Source organism: Mesoplodon bidens (genome assembly GCF_964165515.1).
Source record: "Mesoplodon bidens genome assembly, chromosome: 17".
In the NCBI taxonomy this organism is placed as follows: Eukaryota; Metazoa; Chordata; class Mammalia; order Artiodactyla; family Ziphiidae; genus Mesoplodon; species Mesoplodon bidens.
The window spans coordinates 15,304,264-15,331,200 of NC_138174.1; the positions used below are offsets into that span (position 1 = coordinate 15,304,264).

At 43.8% G+C, this 26,937-nt stretch overlaps 2 protein-coding genes across 5 annotated transcripts in view; one reads left to right on the forward strand and one right to left on the reverse strand.

Moving 5' to 3' along the window:
* Positions 1-5,694, forward strand: part of SLC25A15 (solute carrier family 25 member 15) — a 38,477-nt gene extending 32,783 nt beyond the window's left edge. For 3 of the 4 annotated variants that reach the window (XM_081214985.1, XM_081214987.1, XM_081214986.1), the window contains exons 6-7: positions 1,281-1,439; positions 3,109-5,694. In XM_081214985.1, coding sequence (XP_081071111.1) covers positions 1,281-1,439; positions 3,109-3,233 — 284 coding nt within the window. In that variant the 3' untranslated portion in view covers positions 3,234-5,694. The remainder of the gene's footprint in view (positions 1-1,280; positions 1,440-3,108) is intronic. The other variant, XR_014013651.1, reaches the window with a different exon arrangement.
* Positions 5,695-7,271: 1,577 nt separating this feature from the next.
* Positions 7,272-26,937, reverse strand: part of LOC308605019 (phosphatidylinositol 3,4,5-trisphosphate 3-phosphatase TPTE2-like) — a gene marked incomplete at its 5' end in the record, with an annotated part of 71,075 nt that continues 51,409 nt past the window's right edge. Inside the window, 6 exons of the mRNA XM_081214688.1 lie at positions 7,272-7,451; positions 11,692-11,762; positions 13,210-13,317; positions 14,738-15,186; positions 19,937-20,176; positions 26,075-26,180. Coding sequence (XP_081070814.1) covers positions 7,325-7,451; positions 11,692-11,762; positions 13,210-13,317; positions 14,738-15,186; positions 19,937-20,176; positions 26,075-26,180 — 1,101 coding nt within the window. The 3' untranslated portion in view covers positions 7,272-7,324. The remainder of the gene's footprint in view (positions 7,452-11,691; positions 11,763-13,209; positions 13,318-14,737; positions 15,187-19,936; positions 20,177-26,074; positions 26,181-26,937) is intronic.

Sequence of the window (26,937 nt, forward strand, 5' to 3'; positions counted from 1 at the left end):
CCCTGGGGTCTGACCTCTGAAGCCTGAGCCTCAGCTCCCAGCCCCCAGCCCCCGCCCGCCCCGGCAGGTGAGCAGACAAGCCTCTCGGGCTGGTGAGTGCTGGTCGGCACCGATCCTCTGTGCAGGAATCTCTCCGCTTTGCTCTCTGCACGCCTGTTGCTGCGCCCTCTGTGGCTCTGAAGCTCCCCCCACCCCAAGCCCCACCGCGAAGGGGCTTCCTAGTGTGTGGAAACCTTTCCTCCTTCACGGCTCCCTCCCAGAGGTGCAGGTCCCGTCCCTATTCTTTTGTGTCTGTTTTTTCTTTTTTCTTTTGCCCTACCCAGGTACGTGGGGAGTTTCTTGCCTTTTGGGAGGTCTGAGGTCTTCTGCCAGCGTTCAGTAGGTGTTCTGTAGGAGGTGTTCCACATGTAGATGTATTTCTGGTGTATTTGTGGGGAGGAAGGTGATCTCCGCGTCTTACTCCTCCGCCATCTTGAAGGTTCCCCCCCGCCCCGCCACCAAAACGTTTTTACTGGAATAACATTTGTTCATTTGCTCTGGGTCCATTTTAGGGGAGTATACAGACATTACTTTCCCTGTAGGATATCACCAACAAATGGGGAAATCACCTATAAATCATCTTGCAATAAACTTAAACTTAGTAATAAATCTTGATGGTGTTTTGAGAGCAGTGAGAAGTGTACTTCTTTCTAGTTTATCCTGATTAACTGCTTGACACAACTGTATCAATGTTTGGCTCACATGAGTGGTTACTTTTTTCTTAAGTACCTCCCTTCAGTGTTCTGGACCTATTCTGGGGATAGTCAAGCTCCTAGGCTTAACTGTTACGTTTAATAACTTTGCTTTTTCATGGCAAAGGAAGAATCAGAGCTGTGGGACATTAATATATTAAAATACTTAAGAGAAAGTTGAAAAAGATGCAGCCTGGGTTTCAGTGGCCTCTGTTCTCACTCCTCATGGTAGGGCGTTGGCATGCTGCTGGGGGCCTGCTGGTTCTTGGGGGGCAGGCCTCTGGAGGACGGGGCAGGAGGGCCACAGAGACCAGCCTAAATCTGACCCTCACTAGGGCTGCCCCTTGTCCTGGAGTCCTGAGGGACAGCCCTAGGCTACCACACAGAACCTGTGCTCTTAGACAGTTTGACAGTTGCCCCAGAGAACTGTGTTCCTCAGCTTTAGTGTTTGTATTTGCACCTACCTGCAGCCACTACTACGTTGACCTCTGGAAATATCACATCAGCTGTTCTTGAGACAAAACACTGTTTGCTCATTTTCTTCTCTAGGCCCTGTCCCTTTGATGTTAAGTGGTGGATTTGGTGGAATCTGCCTCTGGCTTGCTGTTTACCCAGTGGATTGTATCAAATCCAGAATTCAAGTACTCTCCATGTCTGGAAAACAGGCAGGATTTATTGGAACTTTTATAAGCATCGTGAAAAATGAAGGTGAGTCTGCCAGTTGCTGAAACAGTCTGCCAATTGCTGAAACAGAGGAGGTACGTATAGAGAGTGGTCATTTGGCTGCTAGTCTTGTCGAAGTTGATCAGATGGGTAATCGCTCTCTTCTACCGCCTCACTTTGCCAACAGTGTATGTAATTCACATTTGTGGATTTGTTTCCAGACCCCTTTCTTTAGCTTACTTCATTATTCTCAAGAATGTTTATTTATTTTTTGCTGTGTTGAGTCTTTGTTGCTGCGCGCTGGCTTTCTCTAGTTGCGGCGAGCGGGGGCTACTCTTCATTGCGGTGCGCGGGCTTCTCATTGAGGTGGCTTCTCTTGTTTCGAAGCACGGGCTCTAGGCACATGGGCTTCAGTAGTTGTGGCTCGCGGGCTCAGTAGTTGTGGCTTGTGTGCTCTAGAGTGCAGGCTCAGTAGTTGTGGTGCACAGGTTTAGTTGCTCTGCGGCATGTGGGATCTTCCTGGACCAGGGATCGAACCCGTGTCCCCTGCATTGGCAGGCAGATTCTTAACCACTGCGCCACCAGGGAAGTCCCCTCAAATGTGTTTAAAGCTCTGATTCCTAACCTTTGGGCCAGGATTTTGTTTCTAAGTAGCCTGGTGGGAATTTTTAGAGTATGTGTTTTGTCTAAGAGGACAAATGTTTCAGAGTTAGCACCACTTTTTTTTTTTTTTGGCTGCACTCTGCGGCATGTGAAACTTCCCCAACCAGGGATCCAGCCCACTCCCCCTGCAGTGGAAGCGTGGAGTCTTAACCACTGGACCACCAGGGAAGTCCTGCACCACTTGTTTTAAACAGTATCATCAGGAGATGAGCTCCAACAGCATATCAGTAAGGCATTTAAAAGAATGTACATCCTTAATGATAAGACTTCTGCAATGAGAAAGGCACTAAGCAATTTCTGAAGGTGATTTGCTATCAGTTTTTAGCTATACAGGTGGATAAAGACGTTTGAAGTAGTGTTTGTATAAAGCCAATTTTATGCCACTGGTGAATAAAGACCTGTCCTTCCAGCATCCACTGTACGTCTTAAACCTTGGATGTGCACTTTTCTGTCTTGATTTTGAGAGAAAGCGAGCACAGTAACGGCATGCAGAAGCTGCTTTAACCCCAAATAGAGCACAGACATCTTGTATATTACTAACAGTAACCCCTTTTAACTTTGCATTACACTTGATAGTTTTCCAAAGTACTTACACCTCCGTTATCTGCCTGGATCTTCAGAACTGCCTTGGGCAGTGCTAATACTAGAAACAGGTCTTCGATGTCAATGTCAGTGCTCTGTGTTCTGGCCCAGGGCCTCGTGGTCCTCGCCCCCCCAGGTGAAGCTGCGAAGTTGCTGCCGTCCGTGGCTCTGTGGCTGCCACCTGTCTGCCCACGTGAGGCCCCCTGCTCTGCCTGATCCGCTTACCAGGAGGTAACAGGCACGGGATCGTGACTGTTCCCTGAGACTCGCCAGCTTTGCTGCATACCTGCCCTTGCCCTTGTTTCTACTAGTCTGTCTACTTCCAGTAGTCCAGGGAAACCTGTTCCATCACTGCTGGTTTCTAGCGCTATTGTCTGGATTTGTAACTGTAAAAATCTGTGCTGTGTGGGTTCGTGGGATATTTCCAAGGAGGAGGAGTTCAGTCTCTGGTCACCCTTTTGTTTTCTAGGAATAACGGCCTTATATTCTGGACTGAAACCTACCATGATTCGCGCGTTCCCTGCCAATGGGGCGCTCTTTTTGGCCTATGAGTACAGCAGGAAGTTGATGATGAGCCAGTTTGAAGCATATTGAAGTGTTCTGGCAAACCTCGATCCAAGTGAAGCTGTTTGAGGACTGCAGTTCTCAGGGTTTTGAGGAGTACAAGACCAATGTGGAATTTTTTTTGTGTCTTCCATTTTTCTACCTTCTACCTTAAACTTTATAGAAGAGCTTCTCTTTTATATTATATAATTTCTGCCCCTAATTGTAGTGAAATGGAAAAGTTGCTGCTCTTGTCCTTGGTGGGACATACAGGGTGGGCTGCTGGCCCTAGGTACCTAATCAGAAAGTCTAAGTAGAGCTCTATCAAGGGCTTTTGCATAAACCTGTATGTGTACATGCAGTTTAGATGGTTCTGTGTTGTGAGTGAAGCACAATTTAGTTCCATGTTTAATCTCAGATCTCACTAGAAAAAACCAGAGGTAACCATGTTTCATGAGGATGGTTATAAATGCTTAATCCATTCTAGATGTGGGTCTCTTTTAAAATCTGCTTAGCACGTACCCTATAATAATTGGTTAAAGTTTTAAAAAAGTTTTCCTGTGGTGCTTGAAAACTAAGGCGTCCGTCTAGATTCTAAAGAGGAGAATATACCTGCATACTGGTGTGGCTCCCGTGTTCTTGGTTTAAGTTTCAGAGTAAGCGTCCTGGATTTTCCCAAGGTGCTCCTCGGTGGCAACAGTGCCATCCATCTTCTTCCAGGTGGGATCACAGTCCAGGCGGGATCACAGTCCAGGCTTGGACACATTGTTGGGTGTGGCCCAGAGCCTTTGGGAAGCAGCACGGCCCTCGCCTGGGCCAGCCCCTCCTCCCGTCCCACGGAGCTCCTCTCTGCTGGGCTTGAGCTCAAGGCAGGGGCTGAGGGGAGGGGCCTGGGCTGCTCTGTTTAGACTGTGGCCGACAGCGGCCCGGAGCTTCTGCCTCTGTGTGTTCTGGCCTGGGCGGGATCCCAGAGAAGTCTGTGGGACCACCTGTGGGGCTGCTAATCCACTCTGGACCACGCCCTTCTTGCCTCTGCCCATCGGAAGCCCTTCCAGGGAGCAGCGTGCCAAAGCCGAGAGAGGCCCTGGCTCCCCGTCTGGGGACGGAGTGGTGGTGCTTGTGGGCAAAGTGGTCTCCTTTCAGGGGGAACCAGAGTGTCGTGCTTGCACTCCCCGTGAGGGGTGTCAGGGCTGACCCAGGCTGAAGTTTGTCTCGGGATCCCTCACTCCTTGCCATGCTGGAGCCTTTAATGTGGGGTACTGGCTGTTGTGAATTTCAGTGATGGTGGTCTCTGGGGTGTGACTTAATCAATCAACAAAGCAAAGGTAATTTCATTAAACTATGCCGTACGTATGCACGACTAACAAACCCTGGTTCATCTGACTCCCGTAGACTTGGGATGGGCAGCTGTTCCCTGGTCGTCTGGTTTACGGGAGCCCCTGTCGTCACCAGTGAGGTCAGCCGCCTCATTCTGTGCTGCTCCGAGACCCCCCAGGCCTCTAATAAAGAGTGCTTAATCCGCCCCCGCGGCTGATGTGGTGATCATGATCCACACTGGTACGTCCGCCCCTGCCGGCAGAACGGAAGCCTTGTGTGAGACCCTCCAGTTTGCACACGTGTTTGTTCTCCCTGCAGGCTCGGTGGCGACTCCAGCCAGAAGCCAGAGAGGGTCGGGAAGGCCAGCCGCTGGCAGACGTTTAGTGGAGGGGGGATGCCCGGTGTTGTGCCCGATGGGCTCCAGAGCTATGCCTGGTCTTCCGTTTGCCTTTTCTTGAAAAGCAATTTTTCTACCTTACTTTTGTCCATACTTAAACGGTCAGTAGCTACTGAGTGGTGCTTCTTCTGAACAGGCCTGGATTGAAGCAAAAACAGCAAATGGGACTGGCTTCCCTCAGGAAGTGACCTGCTCCAGAGCCCACCGGGCCCCTGTTGTCTAAGCCCTGTTGGCAGTAGGTCTTCTCACGTGTTGTCCTGTGAACATTTAACTGAATATCTTCAACAGAAACTGTCTAAGGCAAGTAAGAGTGAGTGGGAGTAGTGAATGGAAACTTAACACAGAGTTGGTGTTTTTTACGTTTCATTCTGTTTCCTTAATTCATGGTTCAGTATTTGGGTACAATTTGTACCATTTCAAATCTGTACTCCAGACAAAAATAGAGTAACTTGAAATACTGTGTTTAAAGAAATTCTCGTGTTCTATCATTAAATTTGCCTAATAGTTGACTATATGATTTGTTTAAGTACTTTACGTGCTAAGAACCAACTGTCAGGAATGTTTGAGTTATGTATGGTGATATTTTAAGGTGATGGTTTTATTGCAACGAGCATTGGTTTTTTTGTCAGCAAGATTCCTGATGTAAAATAACTACTGATATAAATACATATTCTGTATACACTGCAGTTACGAAACGTGGCCCACTAGAATTACTCTCCCTCCACCAGGCTCTGTATGTGATGTGACTGATTTGGCAGGATGCCATTCTATTTTTTAAAATAAACTTCTGGATATCAAGTTTTGGATAGTTCTGTTCCAGGTCAGTAAATTCTATTCAAGAAAACCAGTAGCGTTCTGATATATTATGATCTAAGTTTCTCAAGTTGTTTTACGAATTCTTCGCACTGGGTTCTAGGAAAGCAGCCCTGCTGGAGGCCCTGAACAAGTTCTCTTTATGAGCAAAAGCAGAATAGTGTGACAGCTCATAATTGCCAGAAATTTTAATCCATTTTGGAGGGTTAGGGAAGAGAAACCCCCCCCAACTGTAATTTCCTTTATTTCAAAAAGCAAGATTCTGAAAAACTGGGGTTTCCCAACTTGTGCCAGTGTTAAAGGTAGATCTTACTCCTCACTTTTTTTCCCATTCACCTAGGCCTGCCCGCTGATCTGCCCTCCACAGATTATAGCTGCAGGAACTTTAAAGGCAATAACCTGGGCTGCCACAATACATTTCTGTAACCCAAATGACAGGGAATAATGTAGTCATAACACGGAAGGAGTTTGAAAGGCTGTGTCTCCAAGAGCTCTTCCTCTAAGGGGAGTCAGATTAAGGGGAGTAGAATAACCTTTGCAGCTGGGCTTTTTGGGGGCTATTTTGAGGGGGAGAGAAGCACCTGTATGGCCTTCCACGCCACCACGCTGGCGGCTCTCCTCCCATCCCTGCTAGGTTGGCACCCACCAACCCTTCTCTATAAACTGTTGCTCTAGTTTCCCTTAAAAAATACTGCCTGTGGCAACCTCCAGACCTCCTGGGGCTGCCAACCCAAGTGGCCAGTGGTTAGTGCTCTGTTACAACACTGCTTAGTTGGAATGGTCTGTCCCAACCCGCCAAACCCTATTTTGTTTATCGTGTGCTTTTTGCAAAGTACAAGGTTTTTCAGTAACGAGTGCCTGTGTTTTAGCAGAGGCGCTGGTTCTCATCATTTGCTACTTTTCATTTCCTGATCAATTCAACTTGGGCTAGATTGTTGAGAGCCTTGCCAATAAAAGGAAAATCACTCAAATAGTCAAGCCAACATAGAACTGTTTTCAAAGACAATGAGGGCCTTAAGATAATGGCAGTGAAAGTACTTAGAATAAAGTAGCACCTGGTACCAAAGAGAAAATGATTGCCTGTGGACACAGGACTAACCAGTGTCTATAATGAAAACCTGACCTTACTTCAGAGTTCCTCAAGCTTAGGTGAAGCTGGTTGTGAGCAGGGGTGAGGGGTTTTAAAACAATCTTTGCTGCCATTTCTGATGCTCGTTAGTAGTTTGTAAATCAAGTAGAAGAAGGAAATTAGAAATTACTTTTCTAACAAATCTGAAATTACAAATGTAGAACAAAGCAGGGAATGAATACTTGTCCAAAAATAGATAAGTAAATAAACCGACAGTATTGGGGGTAATCACAATTTATAAATATGTTATTTTGATAGGAAAGTTTTATTTCTGAGTTCTTAAGTGACAACTAACGTTCCCGTGTACTGTTTCAAATTTATCTCAATACAAATGAAAACTGTGACTTCTTTCAAAAAACACTATTGCCATTGATATTCTCCCTTGTGTATATTTAATACAGTTCTCAAGGACGTGTATATATATATGTAAATATATCAGCAAGGAAATAGGTTTAATAGGTAGCAAGGATTGGGAAGAACATGATTCTAGTCAGAAGGGGAACTACCGTTGGTCACGTCATCAAAATAGACCTCGACTGCAAACTCTGGACGGTAAATTTTCCATGCTTTTGGTTTGTGGGGATTATCCAATTCACTTCTTGAAAGATAAAGCCTAGAATAGAAAAAAAAATTACATTTTATTGTAGGGCTAACAGAAAAGCCATGCTGTAGGACACCCTTGTTAGAGCTTTAAAAAAAAAAAAGCCTTGCTGGCCACCATCAGTCTCGACCCCCCCTCTGCATCTAATTAGCTTTCAAAGACCAGCTCTCCCACTTTCTCTCTTAAGACACAAAAATAGCATGACCTTCAGTAAGAACGTATCACTGATCCTTTTAATATTGCCTTTTATGGAATGAACATCTACATTTAATTTCTATATGTGATAAAGCAGACTAGATGTGTATTAAAACCCAGTAATAACAAGTGTCTTTTAAATGATGAAGTTGGCATTTTGGGGAAATTAAGTCGCATAATAAAAACAGCTTTACCAAGGAGTATGGACATTCACACGTTAAATCTTCAGAAAGTATAAAACTGAGGAGAAAAGTGATCTAGCATGTTGCTCCTCTACTATGAACATGGTGTTTTAAAGGAAAAAACTGTGCCCTTCAGCAAGAACCACTTTTGAGAAGTAGTACCAAAGGAAGTTCCACCTAGATGTCTATTTGAGGGACTTCGCTCATGTTATAAGTCGAAGTTTTCTGTCTGGACACATCCAGGGGAAAAAATTGGTAAAAATGTTCCATCAAATCCAAAGTTCACTCTATCAATATCCACTACATGTGTGTGCATTGTAGGTGTCTGGTCTAGGTTTTTATTTGCCATCACCTTAGTGGACTTGAGGCGGGATTAGATGCAGTCTACATTTGAAGAACAGGCTAGGATTGTATGTCATGGGAACTGCCAATTCATGCCACATACAATCATAACCACTTCTTCAAAACTCTTCTGTATGATTTTTTGAATGTTATCTTTCCTTTAGAATTGAATGGTATGGTGATGCCAATCTCAAATTTTCAGCACCACAGTACAGAAGACTTGGAGAACTTCTAGATTTAGGAATGAGTTTCACATATGATACAGGTTCTTTGGAATACTCTTCAAATCAGTTACTTTTTAAAACTAGATTACCCGATTTAGTTATAAGAAAATCAGTTTTAAATGGGAGACTATTACTGATTTTTTAAAAGCTGTCCTCACTGATACTTACTGTGTTTTATAACTTCTGCCCTAGATATAAGTGTGTCAACTCGCTTTTAAACTAGCTGAAGCCTCCCTGGATGACACCTTCCTGTGGCACAGAATTTGGTGTTGCTCAGTCATCAGTAAATCCGCACATACTGAGGACCTGCCATATTCAAGGTACTGAACAAACTCATATTAAACTTTCATGGGAGGCATTTGTTGCCACACTCAAGATCTGCTTATAGTATGTTTTATAACACAGTCCTATGGCATGGACCTTGAGGGTAATGCAACAGTGGGTCTCAAGGATAGCCATATTTTTACAATCAGAGAAGAAAAGGAATCCAAATCGGAAAAGAAGTAAAACTGTCACTATTTGCAGATGACATGATACTGTACATTGAGAATCCTAAAGATGCTACCAGAAAACTACTAGAGCTAGTCAATGAATTTGGTAAAGTAGCAGGATCCAAACTTCACAGCAATGTCTTGATTCCTATACACTAGGGATGAAACATCTGAAAGAGAAATTAAGGAAACACTCCCATTCACCACTGCAAACAAAAAGAATAAAATACCTAGGGATAAACCTACCTAAGGAGACAAAAGACCTGTATGCAGAAAAATGTAAGACACTGATGAAAGAAATTAAAGAGGATACAAACAGATGGAGAGATATACCATGTTCTTGGGTTGGAAGGATCAACATTGTGAAAATGAGTATACTACCCAAAGCAATCTACAGATTCAATGCAATTATCAAACTACCAATGGCATTTTTCACAAAACTAGAGCAAAAAATTTCACAGTTTGTATGGAAACACAAAAGACCCCAAATAGCCAAAGTAATCTTGAGAAATAAAAACGGAGCTGGAGGAATCTGGCTCCCTGACTTCAGACTATACGACAAGGCTATAGTAATCAAGACAGTATGGTACTCACACAAAAACAGAAATACAGATCAATGGAACAGGATAGAAAGCCCAGAGATAAACTCACACACATATGGTCACCTTATCTTTGATAAAGGAGGCAAGAATATACAATGGAGAAAAGACAGCCTCTTCAATAAGTGGTGCTGGGAAAACTGGACAGCCACGTGTAAAAGAATGAAATTAGAACACTTCCTAACACCATACACAAAAATAAACTCAAAATGGATTTGAAACCTAAATGTAAGGCCAGGCACTATAAAACTCTTAGAGGAAAACATAGGAAGAACATTATGACATAAATCACAGCAAGATCCTTTTTGACCCACCTTCTAGAGAAATGGAAATAAAAACAAAAAAACAAATGGAACCTAATGAAACTTCAAAGCTTTTGCACAGCAAAGGAAACCATAAACAAGTTGAAAAGACAACCCTCAGAATGGGAGAAAATATTTGCCAATGAAGCAACTGGCAAAGGATTCATCTCCAAAATATACAAGCTCAATATGAAAAATGAAGCTCAATATCAAAAAAACAAACAACCCAATCCAAACATGGGCAGAAGACCTAAAAAGACATTTCTCCAAAGAAGATATACACAGTGGCAACAAACACATGAAAGAATGCTCAGCATCACTAATCATTAGAGAAATGCAAATCAAAATAACAATGAGGTGTCACCTCACACCAGTCAGAATGGCCATCATCAAAAAATCTACCACCAATAAATGCTGGAGAGGGTGTGGAGAAAAGGGAACCCTCTTGCACTGTTGGTGGGAATGTAAATTGATATAGCCACTATGGAGAACAGTATGGAGGTTCCTTAAAAAACTACAAATAGAACTACCATATGACCCAGCAATCCCACTACTGGGCATATACCCTGAGGAAAACCATAATTCAAAGAGAGTCATGTACCACAATGTTCATTGCAGCTCTGTTTACAATAGTCAAGACATGGAAGCAACCTTAAGTGTCCATCAACAGGTGAATGGATAAAGAAGATGTGGCACATATATGTAATGGAATATTACTCAGCCATAAAAAGAAATGAAATTGAGTTATCTGTAGTGAGGTGGATGGACCTAGAGTCTGTCATACAGAGTGAAGTAAGTCAGAAAGAGAAAAATACCATATGCCAACACATATATATGGAATCTAAAAAAAAAAAAAAAGTCACTATGAACCTGGGGCAAGACAGGAATAAAGACACAGACCAACTAAAGAATGGACTTGAGGATATGGGGAGGGGGAAGGGTAAGTTGTGACAAAGTGAGAGAGTGGCATGGACATATATACAGTACCAAATGTAAAATAGATAGCTAGTGGGAAGCAGCCACATAGCACAGGGAGATCAGGTTTGTGACCACCTAGAGGGGTGGGATAGGGAGGGTGGGAGAGATGGAAACGTAAGAGGGAAGAGATATGGGAACATACGTATACGTATAACTGATTCACTTTGTTATAAAGCAGAAACTAACACACCATTGTAAAGCAATTATACTCCAATAAAGATGTTAAAACAAAACAACAACAACAAAAAAGATGTGGCACATATATACAATGGAATATTAGCCATAAAAAGAAACAATCAAGTTATTCGTAGTGAGGTGATTGGACCTAGAGTCTATAATACAGAGTGAAGTAAGTCAGAAAGAGAAAAACAAATACTGTATGCTAACACATATATATGGAATCTAAAAAATTGGTTCTGATGAACCTAGGGACAGGGCAGGAATAAAGACAGACATAGAGAATGGACTTGAGGAGACGGGGAGGGGGAAGGGTAAGCTGGGAAGAAGTGAGAGAGTGGCATGGATTTGTATATACTACCAGGTGTAAAATAGCTAGCTAGTGGGAAGCAGCTGCATAGCACAGGGAGATCAGCTCGGTGCTTTGTGTCCACCTCGAGGGGTGGGATAGGGATGGTGGGAGGGAGACTCAAGAGGGAGGGGGTATGGGGATATATGTATACATATAGCTGATTCACTTTGTTATACAGCAGAAACTAACACAACATTGTAAGACAATTATAATCCAATAAAGATGTTAAAAAAATAGCCATATGTTTTAAATAATCAGATCACAATAAGGAAGGCAATGAAGACCAGTGACTCAAGGATTTTTTGGTTTCTATAAATTGGGCTTATGGAAATTAGCAAAAGACTTGTCATTACCTCTTACATAAACATTCGAGACTAAGCTGTTTCTACTGGATTATACCATAGCCATACCTGTTATTTTGTATAAATGATGTATGGAACCAAAAGAAAAATGGACAGTTGTCATAGTATTTAGGAAGAGCCTAAAAAGACATGGTAAAAAAAAAATTAGTTCTTAGTTTCCATTTTACTGTGAAAAATAATCTTTCCAAAGGGATTAAAATCCCTTCCTTTATTCGTCTGTACGTTCATCAAATAACTGTAGCTATTGAATACGCAGCACTTACCGTCAACATTAGACTCAAGACACCAAGACAGAGACTTTGAGAGACTGCTGTTCCTTTCTCTCGCCATTTCTAGCAACATTTTTAAGGACATGTATTTTCTCTATGATAGATATTTACAAATTTAGACACTGGTCCTTTACTCTGGTTTGGATAGTGCTAAAGAGAATCTACTGAGGACCTATGTCTATTTCTGCCCCAATGGTATCATCCGTTCCTACAAGGAGCAGCTACATTGGATCATTAACCACGATTGATGATGACAGACCCCTTGGCTAGTGCCCCGACACCAGTGCTTCTGCTTAGAGACCACTGATTCAGAGAATTCAGACTGGCTCCGTTATTCAAGGGGCGCTATCCCGGCCACTTGCTTCAACACATGGACCATTTCAAACTTAGTAAATTCTCCGCCAACAGGGAGCAAGCAGGGGATGCAGGCGGGCACAGGAAATAAGCTTTAAATTGAGCAAACACAGTTATACGTTGGCGGTTCTGGTTGATGATTTAATAGGAAAATGAAACTATTGGGGCTTAGAAATTTGCTATGTACAGAATAATCAGACATACATTTGATAAATGGTAACATCAATTATACTGTAATGACAATGGCAGATATTCGTATCTTTCATAAATATTGGATTAAATATGCGACTTTAAATGAATTATACATCAATTGAGAGGAAAGCCAAATCTCCCTCACTTTAACGTATTTTATAAGTTATGGGGAGCAATGTCTTTTTTTTTTTTTTTTTCTTTTTGCGGTATGCGGGCCTCTCACTGTTGTGGCCTCTCCCGTTGCGGAGCACAGGCTCCGGATGCGCAGGCCCAGCGGCCATGGCTCACGGGCCCAGCCGCTCCGCGGCATATGGGATCCTCCCAGACCGGGGCACGAACCCGTATCCCCTGCATCGGCAGGCGGACTCTCAACCACTGCGCCACCAGGGAGGCCCGGGAGCAATGTCTTTTAAAGATACAAACCAAAAATATCACTGCTATGTAGTTTAGACCTTGGTTTCTTTTTTTTTTAACATCTGGGTTTTTGTATTTTTTTCTTGTTTGAAAATTAATACATGCAAATTGTATATAATTTAGAAAACAAATGAGCAAAAATATATTTAATTACATATTTTCTTTTAAAAAAAATTCGATATAGAAATCTGACTTGTTTCGTCTCCCCATCCCTGACTAGGGGTTGACATCTCCCGTCATCTCCCTTGTTGGGAATTGTAGCAAAGGAAACCCCAAACCGGAATCATTCAGAAGACTAGACAAGCTTAGCAGCATAGATTGTTTCTTGATTACTCACCGAAGAAGAAGAGAGAAATTTCACTTTCACCTCATCATACAGAGCTGGACAGTTGGATAGATTAATTATTACTCTGTCTGTTTCAGCATCATAACCCATCTGTGGATGAACACATGGCATTCAGAACTATAAACTTAACTGATAATGAGACAACAGTGAAGTTCATGTTCACTTACTGAGGCTTCTTCTATTTAATCACGTACTCTTGGTCTCATAGCCCAATGACTACATGTATAAATGTTAATATTTATTTCTATAAAGTTGCAATACTGGTAACATTTTTAACAGGCCATTGTGGTTGAGGGTTATGGTGGAACACTTGAAAAGCAAAGTATTCAATTTTCTATTAGACTTTAACCAAGTAAACATTAGTGTTGAATGTGTGTCACCTAATTTTCATATGTTGGGAATACAGAAGAAGCTCAATTTTAAAGCTAGTATGCGTATTTAAAAAGCAATGCCTAGTTGCTCACATTTTATCAAAAATGTGTTTGCTGATGGGATCATAGGCCTTGTCTGTAGCAGACTGCTGGATGGAGTGACCAAAGGTAGGCCAAGTTTCTGGAATGAACGACTCTGAAGCTATACTGATTATTTGTTACAGATACACCCTTGTATGATAATGACCCCCACAGTGAGAAAGGTCTGTGCTAGGCCCTGTGAAAAATACAAAAGAAAGTGAAGACTCCGTTGATGCTTCAGGGAGTAAAACACATCAGGAACAATAGCAGAATAGCATAGAACTACGTGTTAAGCTGTATGATGAAGACTAAGGGTGCAGCTGTGTGCTTCAGGGAGGCTAACAGGCGTAGAATGAGAAAGTGTCACCGAGGAGGTAGAAACTGAGATGGGCGTGGAAGGATTTGTATAAATGAAGAGGAGCACTGAGGCGGGATCCAGATGGTGGAGTAGGAAGATGCTCCCACGGACACTCCAAAACTACAGCTACGTGTGCAACAGCTCTCTTTGAGAAAGACCTGAAGACTAGCAGAACAGCTCTCCTACAACTAAGGATATAAAGAAAGAAACACATTGAGACAGGAGGAGGGCAGAGATGTGGTCTCAGCAGGACCCATACCCCCAACATGGCTACCCACAAGTGGGAGGGGACCTCACAAACACGGAGGTTCTCCCTAAGGAGAGGGGTTTGAGCTCCACATCAGGCACCCCAGCCCTGGGGACCTGCACCAGGACAATGAGCCCCCATAACATCTGGTTTTGAAAACCAGCAGGGCTTGTATCCAGGAGAGCTGTAGGAAACCAAGACTCTGCTCTTAAAGGGCACACACACAAATTCACTCACTTTGAGTCCCAGGACAGAGGCAGCACTTTGCAAAGTGCCCAGGCCGTTATGTGAAGTACATTCATGAACTTGAGGGTGAGTGCCAAAGGCGGGAGAAGAAACTGCCTCTGGGCAACAAAGTGCTGGTGGGCATCATTTAAAAATTTTTCCTTCTACCTAGGCTGGCCCAGCACTGGCAGGTGCCATTTCAAAACATTTGCCCTCTACCTTGCTACCACCACTCACCCCAACACCAGCATTCCCCTGCAGACCTTTCCTGCCCAAAGCAGCTCCTCCCAGCTGGCACCCCTCCAAAGCAGCTGCCACCCTGCCATATCCAGCGGGAGTCCTTGGCTGGTTGTAGTCCCCCTCCTCCCAGGGTGGGAGCCAACCCCACTCACAACTGTACCTGCAACTCTTGTGGTTGGGCCCCACAGCCAGCCACACTGGGGCCAGCCTTGTCCACCAGTGAATGTGCAGCAGCTGGGGCCAGGCCACACAGGCAGCTGGCTTGGGGGCCAGCCCCTTCCACCAGTGTGACTGCAGCAACTGTGGCACCATACAATAGGATGGGCACATGCAGCCCACACAGAAAACATCCCTGGCTCTGGTGACTAGCAGGGATTGCTCTTCTGGGCCCCACAGGAAACCACCTACAAAACCTTCTTCAAAACCAGAAGATGTAGCTAATCTACCTAATACACAGAAACAAATGAGGAGACAGGAATATGTTCCAAATCAAACAACAAGACAAAATTTCAGGATAAGAACCAACGAAATGGACATAAGTCATCAACCTGATAGTGTTCAAATACCCATAAAGATACACACCAAACTTGGAAGAAGAATGAACACAGTGAGAACTTCAACAAAGAGATATAAAAAAGAACCAATCAGAGCTGAAGAATACAATTACTGAAAGGAACAATACAGTAGATGGAATCAAGAGCATATGAGGTGCAAAAGAATGGAAAAACAACTAGTTATGTACAAGGGAACCCCTATAAGACTATCAGCTGATTTTTCAGCAGAAACTTTACAGGCCATAAGCCAGTGGCACAATATATTCAAAGTACTGAGAGGGAAAAACTTATAACCAAGAATACTCTATCCGGCAAGGTTACTGTACAGACTTGAAGGAGGAATAAAGTTTCCCTGACAAGCAGAAACTACAGGAGTTCACCACTGAACCAGTCGTGCAAAAAATGTTAAAAGGACTTCTTTAAGGAAAAAAGAAAAGGCCATTACTACAAATCAGAAAACATGTGAAAGGAAAAATCTCCCTGGTAAAAGCAAACGTAGAGTAAAGGCAGTGGATCAACCACTTACGAAGGTTATAAAGTTTAAAGACAAAAGTTGTAAAATCAACTAGTAGGTATACAAAATCAAAAGATGTAAAATGTATCAAAAAAATAAAACATGGAGTGGGGGGAGTAAAAATGTAGAACTTAAGTAATCAACTTAAAATAGACTGCTATACACATAGGCTGCTATACACGAACCTCAAATTAACCACAAACCAAAAACCTAATATTGAGAAAAATTAGAAAAAGGAATTCAAACATAATGCTAAAGAAAGTCATCAAATTCCAAAGGAAGACAGCGCGAGAAGGAGGAACATAGAAGAACTGCAAAAACAACCAGAAAATAATTCACAAAATGGTATTTAGTACAACCTATCAATAATCACTTTAAATGTAAATTCTTCAATCAAAAGACATAGGGTGACTGATGGATTAAAAAAAAACAACAAGACCCATCTATATGCTGCCTACGAGAGATTCACTTCTGATCTGAAGACACACACAGACTGCAAGTGAAGGGATACAAAAAAATATTCCATGCAAATAGAAACAAAAATGTGGGGTAGCAATACTTATATTATACAAAACAGACTTTAAAACAAAGGCTGTAGGACAGCCACATGTAAAAGAACATTCTCTAACACCATGTACAAAAACTCAAAATGGATTAAAGACCTAAATGTAAGACTGGATACTATAAAACTCCTAGAGGAAAACGTAAGCAGAACACTCTTTGATGTAAATTATAGCAATAATTCTTTGGATCTGTCTCCTAAATCAAAGGAAACAAAAGCAAAAATAAATGGGACCTAATTAAGCATATAAGCTTTTGCATAGCCATGGAAACCAATGACAAAATGAAGAGACAACCTACTGAATGGGGAAAAATATTTGCAAATGATATGACTGATAAGGGGTTAATATCCAAAATATATAAGCAGCTCCTACAACTCAACATTAAAAGAAAAAAGGCAATTAAAAAATGGGCAGAAGACCTGAATAGAGACTTGTCCAGAGAGGACGTGCAGATGACCAACAGGCACATGAAAAGATGCTCAACATTGTTAATCATCAGATAAATGCAAATTAAAGCCACAATGAGACATCACCTCAAACCTGTCAGAATGGCTATCATCAAAAAGAAGACAAGCCTCTTCAATAAGTGATGCTGGGAAAACTGGACAGCTGCATATAAAAGACTGACATTAGAACACTACCTAACACCATACACAAAAATAAACTCCAAGTGGATTAAAGACTTAAATGTAAGACCAGACACTATATAAATGCTTAGAGGAAAACATAGGAAAAACACTCTGACAGTCATAAACCACAGCAAGATCTTTATGGACCCACCTCTTAGAGTAACGGAAGTAAAAACAAAAATAAACAAATGGTACTTAATTAAACTTAAAAGCTTTTGCACAGCAAAGGAAACCATAAACAAGATGAAAAGACAGCCCTCAGAATGGGAGAAAACATTTGCAAATGAAAAAATGGACAAAGGATTAACCTCCAAAATATACAAACAGCTGAAGGAGTTCAAAATCAAAAAAACAGGGCTTCCCTGGTGGCGCAGTGGTTTAGAGTCCACCTGCCGATGCAGGGGACGCGGGTTTGTGCGCCGGTCCAGGAGGATCCCACATGCCGCAGAGTGGCTGGGCCCGTGAGCCACAGCCGCTGAGCCTGTGCGTCCGGAGCCTGTGCTCCGCAACGGGAGAGGCCACAGCAGTGAGAGGCCCGTGTACCGCAAAAAACAAACAAACAAACAACAACAATCCAGTTAAAAAATGGGCGGCGGACCTAAATAGACATTTCACAAGAAAGACATACAGATGGCCAAGAGGCACATGAAAAGATGCTCAACATCACTAATTATTAGAGAGATGCAAATCAAAACTACAATGAGGTCACCTCATGCCAGTCAAAATGGCCATTATCAAAAAATCTAGAAACAATAAATGCTGGAAAGAGTGTGGTGAAAAGGGAACCCTCATGCACTGTAGGTGGGAATGTAAATTGATACAGCCACTATGGAGAACAGTATGGAGGTTCCTTAAAAAACTACAAATAGAACTACCATATGACCCAGCAATCCCACTACTGGGCATATACCCTGAGCAAACCATAATTCAAAAAGAGACCTGGGGCTTCCCTGGTGGCGCAGTGGTTAAGAATCCGCCTGCCAATGCAGGGGACATGGGTTCGAGCCCTGGTCCGGGAAGATCCCACATGCCGTGGAGCAACTAAGTTCGTGCGCCACAACTACTGAGCCTGCGCTCCAGAGCCCACAAGCCACAACTCCTGAAGCCCAGGCACCTGGAGACCATGCTCTGCAACACGAGAAGCCACTGCAAAGAGAGCCTGTGCACTGCAACGAAGAGTAGCCCCTGCTCACCGCAACTAAAGAAAGCCCATGCACAGCAAAGACCCAACACAGCCAAAAAAAAAAAAAAAAAAGACGTACCACAATGTTCATTGCAGCACTATTTACAATAGCCAGAACATGGAACCAACCTAAATGCCCATTGACAGATGAACTGAATGGATAAAGAAGATGTGGCACATATATACAATGGAATATTACTCAGTCATGAACAGAAATGAAATTGAGTTATTTGTAGTGAGGTGGATGGACCTAGAGTCTGTTATACAGAGTGAAGTCAGTCAGAAAGAGAAAAACAAATACCGTATGCTAACACATATATATGGAATCTAAAAAATATATGTATATGGTACTGATGAACCTAGTTGCAGGGCAGGAATAAAGAGGTAGACATAGGGGCTTCCCTGGTGGCACAGTGGTTGAGAGTCTGCCTGCCGAGGCAGGGGACACGGGTTCGTGCCCCGGTCCGGGAAGATCCCACATGACGCGGAGCAGCTAGGACCGTGAGCCATGGCTGCTGAGCCTGCGCGTCCAGAGCCTGTGTTCTGCAGCGGGAGAGGCCACAACAGTGAGAGGCCCGCGTACCGCAAAAAAAAAAAAAAAAAAAAGAATCACAGATGATACCAGATTTGAAAGTCTGAGTAAGAAAATGCTGGTGCCAGTTGCAGAAGCAGATGAAAAGTTCACTGGATAAATTTGGATCGACAACTGTGTTTGAATTGCTGGGGTAAAGAATGCCCACATTGCAGCTCCTGCGTCTACCCCGTGTATGGGGCTCATACATATGTGTCAAGTGAATGAAAGAAGATATTATAGTTTAAAGGAGGGGAATGGATGTGTAGAACCAAGAATAGAGTATGTGTGGAGATAAGAACAGAAAGCCAGGGATGAGGCCTGGGGGGAGTGCCCCCTCCCGGGGGTCAGGGGAGTAAAAAGAAGGAGGAAGAGAAGTAATAGGAGAACTAGAGACCAAAGCCTGAGAAAGAATCTTAAAAGTTTATATTTCTGGGCTTTCCTGGTGGCGCAGTGGTTGAGAGTCCGCCTGCCGATGCAGGGGACACGGGTTCGGGCCCGGTCCGGGAAGACCCCACGTGCTGCGGAGCGGCTGGGCCCGTGAGCCATGGCCGCTGAGCCTGCACGTCCGGAGCCTGTGCTCCGCAACGGGAGAGGCCACAGCAGTGAGAGGCCCGCGTACCAGACAAAAAATAAATAAATAAAATAAAAGTTTATATTTCTTACACCCATGAAGGAAGCTTTCCTGTTGCTCCAGGAAAGGTCTGTAGTCTTAACCTTTTCTTCAGCCTTTAAGAAATCTGACTATTTGGTCCCAAAGAGATTCCTCCCCGATCCATACACCCCTGCGCTGCTTCTCACTGTGCAGTCCCATAGGATAGCTGAGTTAGAATCACTTGAGACATGCCAAGTGTAGAGATTCCTGGGCCCCTTTCCACATTTCCTGAATCACACTTTGGGGGTATAACTTAGGAATCTGCATCTTTACCAGTCTCTAGGTGATTTTCATGCACATTAGAATTTCAGAATCAGTGCCATATAATAAAAATGACCAAGAAGAAGAGAATATGGCTAAAAGTGACAGATCCATGAATTTAAAACTCTGATAGATTCCTGGGAACAGGCTTGGCATTTGTGGAAAAGTGAAAGGCAAAGCACCACTCTGAACTGAAAATATATTCTGGAAAACTATTTCCCCTGAACACTATTTTGAACAATAAATTTAACTCTTGACTCAAATCCAAACCCAGGGACACCAAGTTGGATGGTAACCAGAAAGCAACACAGCCTCTCCCTGTGCTGAGGGATGGTTTGGGGAGGGCCACATGCTGATTTGACACTGAGATTTAAAACAAACACTAGAATTTTCCGTTTCCATGCTTTCTCTTACCCTACAGTTTTTGGAAGCAGAACAGAAGAAGACAGGCTTTCCTTGCATTATTATTTGTACTTTTAGATCATTTCCATTGCCTTCTCCAACACCTGAATGAAATTAAAAAGTTAGGCTGGTTAGAGCAAAGATCAAAATGTCTCACCAATTAACAATATGGATTAAAAAGAGAAAAAATCCCTGGTAATTCTTAGCCAGTTTTCAATGCACACGGGCACCCTTGAAGAGGAAAGGAAATCAAAAATGTAAAAAAAAAAAAAAAAAAAAAAAAAAGGGAAAAAATTATCCCAGCTAACAGTGTGTCAATATTGAATCATTTGGGCTCTTGCATGGATTTTGTCTTTGAAAGACAAGGCTTCAAGTTCAGTTCTGTCCCCTAAAGCAGAATTTATAAGGCTGGAGAAAAAAAAAAAAAAAGACATTGTTCAGCTTCTAAGATTTAGAATCCCATCACTTCACCTTCATAGAAAAAAAAAAAATTAGGGAAGGGGACGTGCAACCTTTCTTGTTGATGTGTTGCTTTCTTTAGACTTCTAATTGTGATGTTTCTCAATAATAAATAGTCTAAATTCCTCTTGCGCTAGTTTAAATCCAGTTTATGGAAAATATAGGATAGCTGTATCCCAATGTTCCTGCTATGTTCAGCATATATTTATAGACAAACAGTTTCTTCCCCTTTCTTTTTTCAATTTAATTGACCCACTTACTTCAGCATTTCATGAAAGGGCTGGTTTCTCAAGCCTCCAAATAATTTTTGCGGCTTTCCCTTCCACCCTGCATATTTCACTTAAATATGCACAGAACTAGAGGTACAGAACTAAAACAAATATTCTCATAAAGTCATGTATCCATCACTCTTAACTGTTACATTCAGTTTGTTCTGTGCTCATTTAACCTTGTTCTCACTGACACAACGTGTCCTGAGGAATCAGGCTTTCTCTGCCTCAGTTCCCTCTGTCCCACCCACCTGCAGCACTTCGACGGATGTCAACCAGAAGTCAGTGAAAACGTAGAGCTAGACGAAGTCAGACACTTCTCACGTGACAGGAAGAGGGCATTGCTTTATGAGCTTAAACTAATTCCCACACAATTTAAAACTTTTTAAATAATTTAAGTATATTTGCACGATTTACAAATAAAAGGTATAAAAGGCATGAAGTGAAAAGTCTCCATTTTCCCTATCTCCCACCTGTTTAGTTCTCCAGCCCCAAACAGATAACCCCTATTACTAGTTTCTAGTTTTTTATGCATATATAATCAAATATGAATATATATTCTACCAGAGGTTTTATATATGTATATACACACGAACAAATATATTCTCCTTTTGTTTTATAGAAATTGTTGCATGCCATAGCACTGTCCTGTACATGCATTTTTTAACAAGTCAAACATTTTAACTTATTACTAAGGAACAAGTCAAATGCTACAGCTGTTTCAAAGTACTGCACATTTATGGGCAGATAAGGAATGATGAATTTACAAATAAATACAAAACAGGTCAATAATCAGTTGCATTCCGCTAGACACAACTAACTAATGTGCATTTTTATGCACAAAAATTATTTGCATTATTATCAGTTTTCTACCACTTAGAGTTGTAAAATAGCTTAAAGACCATGAGAGGTGAAGGTAACCCTGGAGGTAGGCCTAGAGAAGACACTGCCCATTTCAGAGTCTATCACACTTTTTCCTGACAGTCTGTTGTGATCATCATCTCAAAGGAAGATTATTCTTTAGGGGTTTTTTGTTGTTGCTGTTCTTTCATTTGAAACATACTCCTTTGTCTTCTCATTTTGTTTACCTTTCTCTGTCTCTATGAAATTAAGTGAATCAGTTACCTATCCCAGTCTTGAAGGCGTGCCCTTGTGCAGGACTATGTAGTCTGCGTATGCTCAGGGCTTTGGTGGGAGAAGTGAGCACAGGTCCCATCTGCCTCTGGGGTGCGGTGGCAGCCACCACCTTGGTGGGAAGCGGGGCTGGAGAGGGAGGGGCTAGAGCCGGAGCCAGGTGCGACCCTGTGTGTGACACACGGCCGTCTCCACCTTGGTTTGGGATGCAGCAGGGGCTCAAGGGTTTGGGGCTGCACTTCTGTGCTGGTTTTACATTTTCCCCACTGAGCACCCTTGGTTAGAGGCTGGGTCAGGGCCGGAGGGGTTGGTGCCTCACTGCTGAGCTGGTTTCTTTCCCGCTGGCGGTGTCAGTCCCTGGCCTGGAGTAGTTTCACTCCTAAATGTGGGCAGTGACCGAGCACTGGCCAAGGCTGCTTTCTCCCTGGTCAGAGTTTTCAGGCTGCTGCGTCTGCCAGGATGGGGGTATAAGCAACCACTCACTCTCTGAGTGAGGGCTCAGTGTTTTACAGCCTCCGCTGAGCCCCACTGGCTTTCAAAGCAGCTAAGGGGACTCATCCTCCTGGTGTCAGACCCCAGGGCTGGAGTGCCAAATGTGTGGCTCAAACCCCTTGCTCCCCAGGGAGGCTCCCCAAGCCCATGACACCCCCCTCCACGTCTGGGTCCCCCACCAAGGGTGCAGGTGTCGACCAGATCACTTCTCCTCCCTTCCTACCAGACTCCATGCGGATTTTTCTTTACAGCTTTGGCCGTAGAAGGGCCTTTCTGCCAGCCTCCAGGTAGCTCCACAGGTAGTTGTATTTTTGATGTGTTCATGGGGGGAGGTAAGCTCAGCGTCCTCCTACTCCACCACCTTGATCTCCCTCAAAGGGGATAATTCTTATTCCAAAAGAAGGCTGCTGTCATTGGCTTTGGCCTGCTTATTTACATGGGTGCAGCAAGAATTTTGGCGTACCAGGCAGGCCTTCTTAAGTGGGCTCTGCCAGCCGAGGCCCACACCGTAAGAACAGCTGCAAAGGGCACAACTTTCTCTCTGGAAGCCTTTATGAGGATCTCAAATTAGACTTTTAAAATCCTCTATTTTATGTTAGCCTGAGATGAGGAAACCAAACCCATAAAATTCTCCACCAGTTTTCACCTACAGTACTTATAAATTTGTGTTAGTTCCTCTGTTCTCTAGATCTGTACTTTACAGTTTTAACTAAACAGTATCTCCACAGAGGTGAAGTAAAATTCAAAAATGAAGACAGAAGTCACAGTCTTCGGATACGATATCAGACTGGGACAATATATGAAATGCTAGAACTTACTAAAACCATTTTTAAGCTTAGAAGTTTGAGAAACTATTCCTATTTTCATTGTTCACGTTAGAGAAATGCATCAAAACTCCATCAGACTAAATGCCTTTTTGTCTGTTTGGAATAGTTTAATACTCACAGAGGTTTGTATAGATACTGTTATAGGGTTACCTCGGAGATACTGTGTGTTCGGTTCCAGACCACTGCAATACAGCGAATATCGCAACAAAGCGAGTCACACGAACTTTTTTGCTTTCCCAGTGCATACAAAAAGTTATGTTTACACTATACTGCAGTCTATTTAGTGTGCAATGGCATTATGTCTAAAAAAATGTACATAACTTCATGAAAAAATACTTGATCGGGACTTCCCTGGTGGCGCAGTGGTTAAGAATCCGCCTGCCAATGCAGGGGACACGGGTTCGACCCTGGCCCAGGAAGATCCCACGTGCCGCAGAGCAACTAAGCCCATGAGCCACAACTACTGAGCCTGCGCACCTAGAGCCCGTGCTCCGCAACAAGAGAAGCCACCGCAACGAGTAACCCGTGCACCGCGACGAAGAGTAGCAACTAGAGAAGGCCTGCGAGCAGCCACAAAGACCCAATGCAGCCAATAAATAAATACGTAAAATTCTAACACAAACCATTAAATAAAAAAAACTTGATTGCCACATTGCTAAACAAAAAAGAAAAAAAAAAAAACTGCTCACCATCATCTGACAACTCAGAATTGTCACAAACCTTTCATTTTTTTGAACAAGTGCAACGTCTGCGAAGCGCAATAAAGCAAAGAGCAATAAAACGAGGGATGCCTGGATTCCCACTGTTAACCAAGAGGACCCTGAGGGAGAGGATACACTCAGGTACAAAACAGGCTCTCACGCCACCAACTTGGTTTTAGAGCTGAGTTTCAATTACCTAGAGGAGGACGCTGCTCCACCAGCCACCTGGGTGGCCTCTCACACTGCACTTTCTGCAGGAAACGGTGGGGAGCCAGGCACTGCTGCCCCTTCCCACCCACCAGCTGCCGGACAAGCCTGGCTCTACCCTGGGGACGTCCGAAGGCAGATGGTGTTCTGAGCGAGGCTCCACTCCAACCCTGTCCCTCATACGTGACACACACACGTCACAGTCAGAACGGACCTCCTAGAGCACTCTGCAGCCCACAAAGCCTTCGCACAGTTGCTCCTTTATACACACAGGCAGCCTCCTGCTGGAACAGGCTGTGTTTCCAGGGTCTGCCTGCACGACGCTTGTCTGGAAATCTAGACCAAAATTTCCCACAGAAACCACGCTGCTGGGCTGAAGTTTGTTTCCAGAAGCCAGAAACCCATGCAATCTGCTCGTGGTAACTCTCACAATTCCTCACCCCTGCCAAGAAGTGGCGGCGATGCGGGCATTTGGAGAAGAAGGGAGAAATATGTAAATAATTTGAAAAAAAGCATTTTCTATTTTAACTCACAATTGTACTTTTTTTTGACTATGCAGTTTTTACATATATTCTAAAGGGTTCTCTTATTTCTGAATAATTGGACGAAACGTTAAAAAATACGTGTCTAGATCTTATTTTGTGGGACTCCTCAGAGGGCTAAAAGCAATAGGCTGTCTGGGTGGACGCCAGTGCCCTCGCCCCGCAGCCAGGCCCAGGAGAGGCCCGGCACTCAGCACCGCGCCTCGCGCTCCACAAGCTGGCTGTTGCTTTAGGGAATCAGAAGCATCACCTCCTGCTGCGCCTCTGGCACTGAGTGAGGCCCCATCCCCTCCACACTGAGGGGTCCCTGTTTCCACCTCCCTGAGGGTGAGCTGTACAGGGAAGCTAGGCGGGTGACAGAGAAATAAAGACATGGCCTTGAGGCCCATCCCTCTCCCTTCCTTTTCTTTCAAGTCCCAGAGGTGGACGATCTGACCAATATCTCTGCCTCTCGGGGCGACGGCAGGTCCCCTCTTTCTCCTTACACTCCCGAAGCAGGCATCGTCAGCTCTTTTGAAGTTTATAGGACTTTTACTCTAGGTAAGAACTGGTAACAGGTAGGGGGCTGAGAGAGCCCCCCCCCAGAGGCCAGGTTTCTCCCAACCCTTTTTTGTGTTCCTGTAGGTTCAGGTAGGGAAGACCTAAGTGCTGTTCTCCTAGGAAGCTGTCCAACACTGTGGTCAGCTCTTCATCTGTGTACCTTCCTCTCCTCTGCTTACACGCAGAGGCTCCTGAAGGGCAAGGAAACACGAGCAGGGGGCCTGGCCCAAAGCGGTTCTCAGCAGTTATTTGCAAAAAGAATTTGTGGCAACAAAATTCATTTGCTGTTCGGGTATTTAAGACATCCTGATGGGGTTGCTGGGGGAGAGGGGGCTATGGGGGAAGAGGGCAGGGAAAGGGAGAGATCAGGAGATAAGAGAAAAAAAAAGGGTTTCTGAGAGGAGTAGGAGAGAAAATGATACGGGGATGCATCTCCCAAGACAAACCCTGAACCAGAGATGGGAATGAGAAAGAAGTGGTCTCCGGGTCTCATGGGACCTTCCCTCCCTTTAATCTCGGAGGTTCTACTCTGAAAAGGACACCCTGGGCTGAGGCCAGAGCAGCAATGAGAACAGGAGAAAGGGAAGGGGGGATGGAGCCCCCCAGATTGGTGATGGGAAAGGAAAGGAGAGGACACCTAAGCAGTGGTAACGTGGCCACAGCAGCGCTGGGCTGATGGGCAATTCCAGGGGGTGGGGTTTATACCTGAGGCTACACAAAAAGACAGCTATGCGTTGGGGTTGTCTCTGCACATAACCATGAGAAAACCCTCCCGAATAGCAAGAACACTGGCCCTCCTGCCAATTCTCCAATTATACATAAAGCACTTACCACGAATTGAATAAATAATGATTGTTTTCATCGTGAGTTTCTTCACTGGAGGAAGAGTCAACTTGTAGGTATTTTTCACCATTGCAAAATATCCAACAAATCTGTTCTGCAATACAAAAGAAGTCTCGATTTAAGTGAAGGTAAAAAGTCCTGATTTGTTTAAGGAAAATAATTGATGAAGGAAACATTGATTGGGTGCCATTATGTAACTAGGCATTTGTTGCCTCATGACTAAATATCTACCTTAGAAAACAAATACTGAATGAAGAGCAACAGGCAAGGAACAAGAAAGGAGCCAGGTGTGGCTTAGAGGCTGCTGGGACTGAGAGAGCAACTAAGCAGAACCAACAAAACAGCTAGAACATGACAGCAAGATGCCATTAACTGCAAATGTGGGAGAGGTCGGTCTGGGGTAGAAGCTTCATTGTGGCTGAGGTAAAGGAAGCTTTGTGCTTTGGGGAGCAGTAGCCTCCTCGGCATGAGAGAAGGGAAGACATAAGAGCTCAGGGGGAGAGCTCCATGGGCCAGCAGCACATTCACATCCTTCTCTAGTCCCAGCCAGTGAGCATCTCTCCGCTTCCCATTCCCCCAATTCCATGTTTGCAAGGAAGCCTGGGGATTCTCTTAGCCTAGTCCGTCTCCCATGGCAAGCTGTTCACAAGGGCTCTCCTTTCTTCTAGAAGTTAAGAAGAGTTCTGGTACAGAATCAACCTGACTGAAAAGTTCATAGACTCTTCCCCACCCGTTGGGAAGTGTTAATAAATTAACCACCATCCTCTGCATTGGAAAGGACCAGTCAAGCTCTTAACTCAGGGGTGGATGAAATGTATGTAGTGCATTGAATGGCCACGCTGCAGGGTCAG